The sequence below is a fragment of the Penicillium cataractarum genome (assembly GCF_028827025.1).
Source record: "Penicillium cataractarum strain IBT 29864 chromosome Unknown utg000005l, whole genome shotgun sequence".
Classification (NCBI taxonomy): Eukaryota; Fungi; Ascomycota; class Eurotiomycetes; order Eurotiales; family Aspergillaceae; genus Penicillium; species Penicillium cataractarum.
Window position 1 is genome coordinate 3,585,450 of NW_026622741.1, and position 13,233 is coordinate 3,598,682.

Sequence of the window (13,233 nt, forward strand, 5' to 3'; positions counted from 1 at the left end):
TAATCAAAGCGCAAGCCTCCCAGATCCAAGCCCAGGACCAACACAAAAGCCGCCTGATTGGGGGGGGGGGGGGGGGGGAACAGTAAAGACGTATGCACGATGTCTAAAGATTGACAGCCGGATCCGGGTTCGGGGCGGTGGTGTTGGGTTTCACCTGCTCAAGGACCGGCACGCGAATGGCAGCCTTGTCAGCGACTGGCGCCGGGAGAGGCGAGGGGCCAGGCGTGCGCTCGCCCTTGTTTTGGCGTTGAATGAGACCGTTGGTAATACCGAGGACGGAGTCGACAATAACGGCATCAATGCCCTCTGCGACTTGATACTGTGATGGGGTTAGAGGGGTGATTTCAAAATGGAGGAGTATTGGCAAAGAGAGTTAAAACTTACGTCCACATTTGCGCCGTCATTGTTAAGCGAACCATAGGATACGCAAACAAGACCAGACTCCTTGACGATGCGCACAAGGCGAGGGCAGAGAACCAGTGGCTCTGCCTGGGTGACGATACCGAGCAGATTCCACCGCGAGGCAAATCGGATAGCCTCCTGCAGACTGCTCGCGCGAATATCACCGACAGGGGAGGCACCGGCGTCAGTCAGGAAAAGTACAGGAATGGAGGGCTGCTTGAAGGACAGAAGGAGGCAGATGTCCGGGTTGAAACTGGAGAATAGCACGTCACGGCCACGGCCCAGGTCATAGACCTTGGTGAGGACCGTGTCGACGAACGAGTTCAATTCAACGGCGTAGGTATCCATCTCCTCCTCCTCGCTCTCGTGGAGCATGGGGTACTCTGGCGATCTTGGTTAGATCGTCTAAATGTAGCTGTTCTTTGGGAAGCTGCGATTACTCACTCAGTTCAATGTTGAAGCCGACAGGCTTGGGAATCTTCTTGAACAATTCCTCCAGGGTAGCGAACGGGGCTTGAATGTGCTCGCCACGGGTGTTACCCTTGAATCCCTTCTTCTTAAAGTCGCGAGTATGTTTGATTCTCTCGGTCAATTCGGCTGGGTCATACTCGGAGCCACCAACAGACATAGACCGTTGGCGAGGACCGAGGGTAGTCGCTCCATGAACGTCTACACTCTGGGGTAAAACATTCCTGTGTCGGCCTTTGCCCAGTTCCAGGAACTGGTCAAGAGTGAGGGTATGCACTGGGGCATCAATGCCAGTCTCACTGACCAAGAAGTCATGGTAAATGACCGGAACATGGTCCTTGGTAAGCTGGACGTCAAACTCGACATAGGAAGCACCCAAGTTGGCCGCAGCAATGAACGACTGGACAGTGTTTTCGCCAAGCTGGAGAGACCTGCGGCTGGCCATATTCTTGCCCAGGCCACGGTGACCAATGACCATTGTGGAGCTCATGGATCGCCAGTAGGTCTGGTTGCCGGTGATCGACATGTTTGGGTGCTTGAAAGGGGTAATAACGAGAAAGTTAAATGTCACTGAGCCAATAACTTCCAGGGTATTGGCAGCAACTATAGGAACAGTGGAGTCACCCTTCAGATTGATACGATGGGAACCCACTTCCTGCTTGATGCTGGACAAAAGGGCAACACCGCGGCCAAAAATCCGATCCTTCGATCCTGAGTAGGTAGGCACCAGGTCAAAAAGAAGACGGACCTTACTCATGTCGGTGGTGTGAAAGACGATCGGCTCAGTCGAGATGTTGTCTTGCACGGGCAAGTCAATGACTTCCGGCTCGCCATGCGCACCGCTGGCAGTGACCACCATAGACAAAGCAGTGTCCAGCTGGGTCGCGTGCGCATCCTCCATGGGAATGCGATCCAGGTTTACGGTTTCCAAGGGCTTCCTCATGTCCATCGTGCCCAGACTGACCAAGATCATGGTCTCATCGGTAAGATACCGATGTCCAAAGGTCTTGATAGGTTCAGAGTTACGGACATAATTTCCTGATGTAGGGCCGGGGGTATTTGACCGCCGATCAATCAAGGATGACTGGCCCGGCGGCGACGAAGCCGGTGGGGAAGTCCTGTCGGTGGGAACAGGAATTGGTTCAGGTTCAGTTGCGGGAGGTCCGGGGCTGACCTCAGCAAGACACCGAGCGATAGCTAGATGGCCACGCAGGGCAGCATGTTCCTTTGCCGTCCAGCCAGACGAGTCAAAGCGCTCCAAATCAGCGCCAGCCTCCACCAGCAGCTTAGCCACGCTCAGAGTGCCGTCGACACAGGAGATGAACAAGGGAGTCCACGCATAGGTGTTTTCGGTAAGTTCCGTGTTGGCCTTTTGATCCACGGTGCCTTTCAGAAGGATTCGGGCACATTCATCATGACCAAAGCGGGCTGCAACGTGCAACGCAGTCTCTCCCTGTTCATCCTGGTAGTTGATGTCGACGCCAGCATCCACCAGCAGTTGAACGATATCCACAAAGTTGGCCTTGGTAGCAAGTGCAAGCACCGCGGAAGACTTGGACACCTGCTTTCGGACCCGGTCACCAGGTCTGTGGGTTTCTTTCCAATTTTCAGCGTCCAGAAGGCAATGGGTAGTCTTGGGGTGTCCTCCCACCACACTGAGATGCAGCGGAGCCCGACCGTCATTGTCTTGCCACAGAGCACCGTCAATTCCCTCGCTAACATCAAACATTTCCCACGCTTTGAGATGCTCAATTATCACCTCACAGACATCCTTGAACCCATACTGGGCAGCATAGTGCAGCGTCGTGCGTCCAGAAAGATCCTTGGCCATCAACGCTTCACGCTGATTGGGCCGCAGTCCATCAAGCAGGTACTGCAAGAAAGCTACTGCTGGGTCATCGCAGCCGAGCTGCTGAGGCAAATTCGACTCATTGATCACGGACCGCGGAGGTTGCAGAGTCGGAGGTGCCGCCGGAGTGATGTAGCGGGTTGTCTCTAGAGGAAAGTCTAGTACCAAAGACGCCGAGGACTCTGAGTCGCCGGTCGATTGCACCCGGCCCATTGAGATGACCAGACGGTGCAAGCAGTTGCGTCGGTTAATATCATCGTCCTCCTCGAGAGTGTCGACCTGTGGCAAAAGTGCGGACAAACACAGCCGAGCACGGTGGAGAATAGCTCGCTGGATGAGGGTCTTGAGCACTTTGGGAAAGAGTCCTTCGCCTGCCTCATTCGCGGCAGCCTTCAATTCCTCAAGAAGTTCGAGTAAAACGTGAATGTCATCCTTTCGCAAAGCATCGTCCACTGCCGTCACGACGCTCGTGGGCAAGTTCAGGTAAGGCCGAGTGGGACCGCGCTTCAGCGACAAAGAAGAGTGGGCCGAGCTAGTATCGTCCGTCACCTTGTCCTCCACCTTGGACTGTTCCGTGATGACCGCCATCCACGAATTGATGCGGTCCTGAGCCTTGACTGCCCGTGCATTGGAGGCAAACGGAGCCGGGTCCACCTTGGTCTCCAGATAGCGCTTCTGGGCCTGAGCCCCGACCTTTTTGTCCAATTTCTTGGTAATCTTGACAAAGCCACGGCGATTGACCTCTCCATACCATTGTAAGCGTCGCAGATGATAACGCAGATCTAGGAGAGCCTCGCGGAGGTCATGCCGGTCCTCGGGTTCCAACGGATGGTGACCTTCCATTGAATAGCCATATCGATCCTCCAGCAGCTTCAAACGGCGGGCATACTCGGCATACTTCTTGTTGTAGAAGTAATCAACATCCTCGACATTTCGGTCAAGGGAGTAGAAGAAGCCTAATCATACGGAAGGAGGGATCTTGGTTAGAAAAGTGATCGAGAAGGCGACAATCGCCAGGAACATTTCACAACGCCAAGGTTATCGCACTTACCAGCCAGATCAGCCTCTTGGCCAGCCTTCACTTTCTCGGCCGCAGACTTGATGAGCTTCTTCAGAGCCTTATACTTGATATACGAGGCGCTCCATTCGGGCACGGTGAATTGGGGCAAATTGCGGCCAAACTTCATATTGGCGATGCTGGACTAATCGCGTCCAGGCGAATTGATCCTTTCCAAGATTCAAAATATGATCGTGTGTCGTGTTTCGTGGTCTCGATAATCCACCGCCCGGAGATTATTTTGCCACCGAGGCACAGAGAGTCCCCACACCGACGTCGATGCGATGTATTCCTTGTCAGGACTTATCGGGGAGGGATCAAGTGAGTGGACGCACACAGGCGAAGAAGGATAAAGGCGCCATAGGGAAGGAGAAATGGAATTGGTGAGTGGTGAAAAAGAGAAAAGGTAGAAAGAAATAAAGGTATAGAGATATTCGAGAGCTCGACTGTGCCTGGTTGAAGTGGGGCGGGCGGGCTACACAGTGGAGCGGTGAAGATCAAATGAGGTGAACGATTGATGGAGTCGAGTAAATTTCTGAATGCCAGAGAGAGCAGAGGTGATGAGCACGAGGAGGTGAAAGAGGCAAGTCAGTCGAGGAAAAAGTGGTCCCGATATTGATGGAGAAAAGGTGAATCAGCAAGGGGAGCAATAGGAAGAGAAGCACGAGGTCGAACGGGAGCGAGGTGTGCGTGCTGCACCGGCGTTGATTTGTCGATCCGCGGGGGGGAGCTCCATGGTTCTGGCCTGCTTTTTATACCCGCCTTATAATAGTGATCGTTTCCTACATTGTTATTCGGTACTTCAAGGAACCTACAGATCATGCCCACCTAGTCTGGCATACTATTGGTAGTAGACAAGTCCCATTCTTTTTCCATTTTCATCTTTCTGAATATGCTTCCGAATCCTTTGTGTTAGGGCCAATAGCGCATTCCCTTTTTTAACGTTCTGGCGCATCGTCTCCCAGTGGTTAGGAAGCATCATCAAAGCAAAACAGAAGGGGAAAAGAATAAAGGAGGAAAAGAAAAGATTGAAGAGAGGGGACAAGGGCCCGACTTAAGGAGGGGCGAACAACTCATTCCTGCCCAAAGGACTAAAAGACCGTCGGGGTATACTTCAGCCCAAGTACGGAGTACATACTCCGAGGGCTCCCTACATACAATGGATACAATAGGAATATCCTACAACTCTGAAGTCTTAAAGCAGAGTGAACTTTGTTTATAGCTCATAAGACCAGAATGTATCTGGCGGTTCATACTCTCTATGGCTGCCATAATGGATAAAGACAAGTGCATGTCGCACAACCACCAAATTTCCAACGCCCCCTAATCCGGAGTAATTCCGGAGAGATCAAAAGAAATCATAAGAAAATAATCAAGAAAAACAGAACAACGGAAGAAGAAACCAATCGCTAAACTCGGTAATGGTGCTCGTGATCAAAACAGCAGGGATAGGTAACGAACCCCCCGAAAAGCAAAAAAAAGAAAACACAGCAAAGAATCGATTAACTCCAACGGGCGTTCCCTTAACCCGAGCCCGAATTCCGAATTCCCCGTGTATGCGAATTGTCAATGTAAATGCTGGCGCTTTCAACGCTCTGCCAGAGAGCCTCCAGTGCAAGAAGAAAAAGATACTGGTGTGGAGGAGTCATTACGCCTGCGGTTGCACGAGCGGCTTCAATGCCTCCACGCCGGTCTGCAACACTGCCGGGTTGGACGTTTTCTTGAGGCACGAAGTCAAAACATCAATACCCCCGGCAGCTTGAACCGCGGCTTTGGCGCGAGCTCCAATGTCACCGGAGGCCGTAGTGAGGTTGTGCACGCAAACAACACCCCGGTGAACCAGAGCGTCATCCTCCTCCTGGCACAGACCCAGCAACAATTCCACTCCACGCGGTCGCTCCAACACTGCCGCCACTGCCGCATCGTACTCGGTGAGCATGGCGATCGCACCGCCTGCTGCTCGTCGGGTGGCCATGTCGTCCGCATCGGTAAGTGCGAGCATAATGTGCAGTCGCTGCGAGGCCCGCTTGGTAGCATCGGCGAATTTGATGATGCCTGATTCACAGGTCATCAAATTGCAAACCAGTTCGCAGGCAGCCCGCTGCACACGAGAGTTACTAGCCAGGAGGAGTTCTTCGATGACCGACCAGCCTTCCCGCACGATCAATTCGGCCGGGGAATCATCCCGTGGATAGGAAGCAAGGTTAGTCAGAGCAAGCAAGCTCTCAAACACGGGCAGGAGGTCGCGGGGTTGGTCCACAGAGATCGTAGCACCCTCTGGAGAGGCCAGGAGCGAAAGCAAAGGGCGTACGGGAGAGGTCGCCTGAGGGAACCCAGTCGACGGGAAGACATGTGAAGGGTCGACTGAGATAAGGATCCGGGCCAGCGCATGCGACGCATTCTGAGTTGTCTCGGTGTGGCCGACAGACTGGCCCTGTTTAGGGATCGACAGACCCAGCAGGAGTTTAACGGCACCCTGTTGGGCCAGAGTTCCTCGTGACTTTGGCCGCCGTGCCAGGGCCAACAGTATCTTAGCAGTGAGGTCGTTGGTCGAAGGTAAAGCAACTCGGCCACAGTCCACCAGGAGGGCCATAATTCCCGCATCAATAACAATACCGCAGCGCTCCAATACTGCGTCATCTGCGTCTCGGGGGTCGGTAGGAGCTCGCGCCTTGCCGGCAGAAGCGTCCGCGTAGTTCTTCAGCTGTGACATCTTCTTTTGCTCGTCGGAAAGATTGGGAAGGAATTTGGTGAGGTTCAGGATGATCATTAAGCCGCCGTAGAGCACGGAGGAGTCGGCTTTGTGTTGTTTCAAAACGCTAATTAGATCGCGCATAAACGTAGGGTCCTTGGCTAGCTGCTCCTTGACGGAAGGCTGCACCGACGAGTAGGCCAAGCCCTCAATGGCATGCGAAATATTTTCAACCTTGGATTCAGACATTAGTCCCTTGAATCGTTGCACCAAGTCGGTGACTCCCGTATTCTCCTCCTGGGCCTCACCGTTCTTGGTAGAGGACTGGATGGTTTCCGAAGTACGAATCTTCGCCAAAACCACCGCTGCCAGCTCTGATCCTTCGTCACTGCCGTTGGTCAAGGTGTGCGAAAGCCATTCAGAGAACTTTTTGGTAACCGCTTCCCGACAAGGACGATTGATGCATGCTGCGTTCAGCAGCTCCAATATAGAAACCTCCACCTTCTTGCGTGTCGCATCTCGGGTCGCGAGCGGAGTCAACGCATTCATAAAATCGTCAGATAAGAATATGCTCACTGCTGCCGTGGGAACTACTGGGAAGACAGCAGCTACCGCAGAGAACGCAATGATCAGATCGTTCAAACGACCCTTGCCGATCATTGCAGTGATCAGTGCCGAGAATTGCTTCTCGCCAGTTTCCTTCGAGACCTCGAGGTATTTCGCGGTTGCCAAAGTAGCTTGGCTACGCAGCTCGAGCGGGAGTCGATTGTCGAGCGACGTCAGGATGACTTCGAATCCTTCGTCATCAACCAGGTGTTGCAGGCTTCCCGCATCGACCGCGAGTAATCGGGTGATGCCTTTCAAAGCACGACCATCCAGGTCATGGCCAGACTCCATCAGCTTGGCCAAGAAAAGCTGGAAGAGCTCACTCTCGCAGTGTGAACGGGTGTCCTCGGACGGCCACACGTTGGGGTCCAAAACCACCGTGTCCAGGCATACAGCTGCACCATCACCACGGTCGTAGATCTCGTCAAAGAAAGTCGTCACGGAAATCTGAAGCTGATTGGAAAAGTATTGGCGCACGCTGGCGTTCTGGCGTACGAGCCCCGAAATGATTTCATCCTGAAGCTCTGACAGGGCATGCGCCCGCTGGTCCAACAGCAATTTCAGCGACTCTAGCGCCACATTCTCTGGAGGCTTCAAGCCATCTGTACGGAGGTATGCGGCGGCCTCCTTTCCAGCAGTCTCATCCTTGCGGGTTGTGTAACGGCGGCAGAGGTCGAGGAGCGGGTGGCCACTTTCTTCTTCTTGTTGGATTTTAAGAAAAGCGGCTTTCACGTCGGGGTTGTCCTTCGTAATGGAGAGCGCTTCTCGGAGATTGCGAGAAGCAGCCTAATAGAGAGTTACATCATTAGCCTCGTTGATTTCTGGAATCGCGTAGTATCGAATAAACTGTATTACTTACCTCGCGGTGGCCAGCGTCAAATAGCTCGACAGCCTCCCGTGCCAGGTGAACAGCGCGCTCTTCGCCCGTTGCTTGAACCATTGCAGGGATGCCGGAGAGCAGCACGCTGCAGAGGGCAAGTGATAAATTCCGAGTGTCGAAGGGTTGATTATCGAGTATGTAGAGAGGGGGAAGCGAAAGCCGGCGGTGGGAGCTTTTTTTCTTTTTTGGAGTGGAGGGGGGCACGGCGGATAGGCGGAGCAGCAAGCGGAGGGAAGGAGATAAGTGGGAGGACCGCGGATTTATCAGATCCACGGCGCAACGAGTACCGAATTAAAATATGAGAGTGTAAGAGCCACGTCAACTAAATGAGGAGAAGGAAAAAGCAAGAGGAGTTGTGGAGGCTCCCGGCGATCATTGAATTATTTGCTCTTGGCCAGCTTGGCTTGGAAGTGCAGAAAGTAGAGTAGAGTATGGATGTTGCTCTATACGGTATTCCCGTTACCATTGATTACCGGCGTGTCGTCCCCCACTACTCTCCGCGGGGCAAAATGCCAGGGTATCCAGGGCTTATCCCGCGTATCAGCGTAATACTCCCTGCGTAACGCCATTTCGGCCACGAATGCTCATTATCAATCGTCCTGATAAGACCAACCACAGCGACGAATGCCATCACGTTGCTGATAACGCTGAATCTGACGCTTGCAGAGACTCGTTTTTGCCAATGGGCATTGATGCAGCTGCCCTTTTCCGTTTCAAAGTTACCGGACTATCAATAGATCAAGGGGGGCGTGCCAAAAGGGGGTCGTCGAGATTCTGCATCCCAACAGGATGAACTAAACGCGGTACAAATCCCGGGAATCTACGATGTCCGAGCATGTGGGACATATCTATCTGTTATTTTGCTCCTGATTCGAGGAAGCTTGGAGCGAAGCGCTATCCGTGAATCCAGTCTCTTGCATACTGAGTATACGCTATCATAGCTAGGGTGGGTTCCCGAGATCATCGCCGCCCACTCCGGGAGATCCTAGAGGCTCGGGGAAAGTAAAAGGTGGGCTTATGGGCTATGTATAACATGTCAGCGGCGCATGTACGGATTATCGTTATCAGACCGGGTGAAAGACGGGATTATTGTCAAGCTCAACCCATGTCAACGGAAGAAATACATACTTCGAAGGATGTAAGACGCTATGACCACCACAAAAAGCTACCAACCTTGGAAGCTTGCCTAGAGATACGACGAGGGGGGCATTCGCGATGTAGCATACCTAGGTAGTTATCCATCTAATAATGGACTGACACTGTCGTACTTTAGCTTAAATTTGGAAGCGGATCACCGTACACACGACAAAGCAACCAACAACAAGCATTTCGAGGATACCCCGGGTTTCTGGCCTACGATCGGCGTTATCACCACGTGACTAGTCTTATCGCGGAGCTGGTTCTTTGTCGCCCAGCTGCTTCACGGATTCCACTCTCCAGGATCCCCAGTCGAGGGTTCAACAAGCCTACAGAAACATTCTTTCTTTACTCATTTGAACACTCACTGGGTCCTCAACGGTCTTGGCCCCCTCATCATGAACTTCCGCCCTCATTGATCCACCTAGCACCATGAATTCCGTCGATGCCTCCGAGCATTACGAGCTCGGCGCAACAGGTCTGTTCTTGTCGCAGCTATCTCTCCGCCTGAGCTCATAGGCTAACAAATCACTCAGATCTCGCACCCTCTCTCCTCACCGTCGTCCTCGATACGAACCCGCATGCCTGGGCAGCACTAGAAAACTCTCTCCCACTTTCAAAAGCCGTCGCGAACATCCTCGTCTTCATCAACGCTCACCTCGCATGTAACTACGCCAACGAGGTCGCCGTGGTCGCTTCCCACACTACAAAAGCAACATGGCTATATCCCGTCCACAATGACACGACCCCACAAGCATCCGCAGACCTAGACGGAGACGTCTCAATGAATGGAGACAGCGGAGCAGCAACACAGACGAACAAATACCGCCCATTCCGCATGGTGGAGGAGCAAGTCACGAGGAAACTAAAAGAACTCATGGACTCGACAACTAGCGATGACCTCCGCAGCAATACATCAACCATGCTCGCCGGTGCTCTGACATTAGCACTGAGCAACATCAACCGGCGAACCATCGCCTGGGCCGAGGAACACGGCGGCGCAGACTTGGAAGACGCTGCCGGCGATGGCGGCAGTGGGGCCGCAGGCGCTGCAGCAGGAACCGGACCAGGCCGGTACTCCGCTTCAAACGACGACGAGCGCCTTCAGAGTCGAATTCTGATCGTCTCGGTTAGTGGCTCCAGCGACTCGGCACACCAATATATTCCCGTCATGAACAGTATCTTCGCCTGCCAGCGTCTGCACATCCCCATCGATGTGTGTAAACTCAGTGGCGATGCGGTATTCCTACAGCAGGCCTGCGACGCTACCAAGGGCGTGTACATGGCTCTCTCCGAGCCGCGCGGGCTCCTGCAGTATCTGATGATGGCCTTTTTGCCCGACCAGCGCTCACGCAGGCACCTGGTTCTTCCGACACGGGTAGATGTGGATTTCCGCGCGGCCTGCTTCTGTCACCGGCGCGTGGTGGATATCGGTTACGTCTGCTCCATCTGTCTCAGTATCTTCTGCGAGCCACCTCCCGGGAACGAGTGTTTGACCTGCGGTACTCCCCTCGACGTGGGTGACTTTGCCTCCAAGCCGGCTCTTATCCCGAGAAAGAAGAAAAAGAAGAAGCGGGCTAACGGGACTTCGACCGTTGGGACTCCCATGTCAACGGGGACGCCGACGCCAGGTCCTGGATCATGAAAATAGGATCTGCCTAGAATCTAAAGAAGAAAAAAAACATAATTTAAGTAGCTGCCATTCTCGCTGGACTCGAGATGTCAAATATACGCTGCAATACGATAACAAGACTTTGCCTGAGCAGATGAATTGAATTTTCTAGAGTATCTAGGAAATCAAAGCAATATTGACCTAACGCTAAGAGCCCCCTAAAATTGATACACAAACACACTAGCCATCAGCGTGCATATTCACTGTCTGCAAAGGGAAGGCGAAACGAGAATGGACCAGGACATGAGCAAGGCAAAGAAAGGACAATGCCACCGATGCAAAAGGGTCGATCCTAGTCGCTATGCAGGGAGAAAACGCCGAGAACGCCGAGAGGCCAAAACGCAAAGAAAACTCAATGGGATGAAGTGCGGGCAATAGTCAGATCTGCCAGGCAATTGTCAAAGCACTGAATGTAGCGTACGTATGCAAGAGACACCATTTGCATTGGAGATCCAGCAGGGGTGCTTGCGATGGTTGACTTTCAAACACTCTAGGTGTCTCTATCCACCTTTCGCTTTCGCTTCTTGTCCTCGCGGTTGTCGGTCGATCTGGTTGGTAATAAAGAGGCAATATCAGTAGCCACAGCGAAAGTGAAAAGTGGCGCAGACATAGCCTACTTCCGAGGTCGAATCATGACTCCTCCCTGGGCGACAGTGCCACGACGAGGGCTGCGAGACATGAGACAGGAGGGTGCTTCGTCGTGACAGGACATCGATCCGATAGCCTGGAATGAAAGATTAGTTGTATATTCACGTGTAGGGATGTCCATGACAACTCACAAAGGACTCGGTGTTGTGAGCGAAGTGGAATGCGATGCTGTCTACAGTCTTCTTGGCACACAAGATACCAATTGAGCCGGTGAACTCGCTGTTGACCACAGCAGGGTGTTCTGGAAATAATCCAATCAGTGCCCATCCCGGCAATATAACATGTTATCGAAAGGCTACTTACCTGCAAATTCATTCTTGATCATCATGCTGATGGCCTCTTCGTCGCTCACATCGGTGAGACTGCCGGCATGATCCCTCTGCTGGCTGTAGTAGACACGGTTGGCACAGGTACTGGCGCCGAAGGTGGAGGCAATGTGCTCGCCAGTTCCAGAAGTGACAGCAGCCACGGTTGTCCCTTCGGGATCGGTTGGATCGACTGGGATGACATGAGTGCCGATACCGATGAGTGCTGCAGGTCCCACTCTGCCTTGATGCTTCATACCAATACCTCCAGACGAGGATCCCGCGGCGATGTTCCCGAACATGTCAATGGCAATGGCGCCCACGGTATCTGTGATCATATCTTGGTCCTCGCGAGGGTCATCCATAGGTTCATCCGCGTCTTGGGAGGGTGCATCGAAGGTTCCGGCGGGCGCCGATTGATCAAGGCCGATGGAACCAAATTTGTTGGACATGGAACCCGCCTGCGAGGCAGCATCAGACTGCGGGATCGAGCGAGAGCCGTCCAAATCCAACAGAGTTCCAACTTTCAGCGGGTTGGAAACTTCGGGATTCTTGCTAGGTCCAGAAGCAGTGCGCAGTGGGCCATTGATCTGAGCCTCTAGATCCATTTCAATTTGAGCGAGACGAGTCGCCTTGGAGGCCTCTGGACTACGAATCCAGGCACCAAATGGGTCTTTGGCAGCTTCCTCGGGGCACTCCTTTTCCCATTCAACAATCTCCTTGCACCAAGACTCCCAGCGGGCCTTTGCACTTGGCGAAATGAGATGCTCATCCGGAACAAGAACGAGCCCATTGGTCCAGGCAAAGTCTGCAGCCCCTTCTCCGGCAAGGAGATTTGGTGGGACACGTTGCAAGCCAGGAGCCTTGTACGCCTGGTCATAGATCTTGCGAGCAAGCATGATTGGGTTCTTGATGGCTATATAAAAGAGTCAGTCAAGGTCGAATTCCTTCGTGTAGAGTAAAAGATTCTTACATGGAACAGCTCCGCAAGCACCACTGCGACCAAAATGGTCAACGATAGAGGCGTCACACTCAACTGTACCCTTGGCATTCAGATTACTGCCGTAGCCAGCGTTGGTGATAATCGCATTCTCCATCATCGCGATGGCCACCTCCACGGCATCCACGGCGGTTCCACCACTACGCAGGAAATTCATTCCCGCCAGAGCAGCACTGTGTAAAATATCAGTTAATTTCAAGCCTGTCAGAGATAGAATTTGGATAAAACATACAAGCGACAGGCATCGAGGTGCTTAGCCTCGTGCTCGCGGGAGTGGTAACCAGCACCAGCATGCACAAAGATGGCATACATGCCTTTTTCCTGCTGCTCGTCCTCCATTTTGATGGGTTACCGAGCGATTGAGTCTTCAGATCGTATTCAGGAGTCAGTATTGGGAAGAATGTTTCCGGTCAACGAAGCAGGCCGGCAGAGCCAAGTGAGGACAATCGTCTGGGCGAGTTGAACAACACCAGTTACGTGACTTGAAGAGCGATTGACCAACCTGGAGAGCGATTGG

At 53.0% G+C, this 13,233-nt stretch overlaps 4 protein-coding genes across 4 annotated transcripts; 1 reads left to right on the plus strand and 3 right to left on the minus strand.

Moving 5' to 3' along the window:
* Positions 1-103: 103 nt before the first annotated feature.
* N7496_006984 (glycerophosphocholine phosphodiesterase) lies at positions 104-3,906 on the minus strand (the record flags this gene model as incomplete). The annotated part of the gene is made up of 4 exons (XM_056699913.1): positions 104-319; positions 385-785; positions 847-3,675; positions 3,771-3,906. The coding sequence occupies 4 exons, from the start codon at positions 3,904-3,906 to the stop codon at positions 104-106; spliced, it is 3,582 nt and encodes a 1,193-aa protein (XP_056555326.1).
* A 1,518-nt stretch (positions 3,907-5,424) lies between these two features.
* On the minus strand, positions 5,425-8,014 carry N7496_006985 (UNC45-central domain-containing protein; the record flags this gene model as incomplete). Its single annotated transcript, XM_056699914.1, has 2 exons — positions 5,425-7,860; positions 7,934-8,014. 2 exons carry the CDS (start codon positions 8,012-8,014, stop codon positions 5,425-5,427), a joined length of 2,517 nt encoding a protein of 838 aa, XP_056555327.1.
* Positions 8,015-9,523: 1,509 nt separating this feature from the next.
* N7496_006986 (TFIIH/NER complex subunit TFB4) lies at positions 9,524-10,736 on the plus strand (the record flags this gene model as incomplete). The annotated part of the gene is made up of 2 exons (XM_056699915.1): positions 9,524-9,569; positions 9,628-10,736. The coding sequence occupies 2 exons, from the start codon at positions 9,524-9,526 to the stop codon at positions 10,734-10,736; spliced, it is 1,155 nt and encodes a 384-aa protein (XP_056555328.1).
* Positions 10,737-11,376: 640 nt separating this feature from the next.
* N7496_006987 (threonine aspartase 1) lies at positions 11,377-13,055 on the minus strand (the record flags this gene model as incomplete). Its single annotated transcript, XM_056699916.1, has 5 exons — positions 11,377-11,487; positions 11,543-11,652; positions 11,715-12,632; positions 12,690-12,889; positions 12,949-13,055. The coding sequence occupies 5 exons, from the start codon at positions 13,053-13,055 to the stop codon at positions 11,377-11,379; spliced, it is 1,446 nt and encodes a 481-aa protein (XP_056555329.1).
* Between the last annotated feature and the right edge of the window lie 178 nt (positions 13,056-13,233).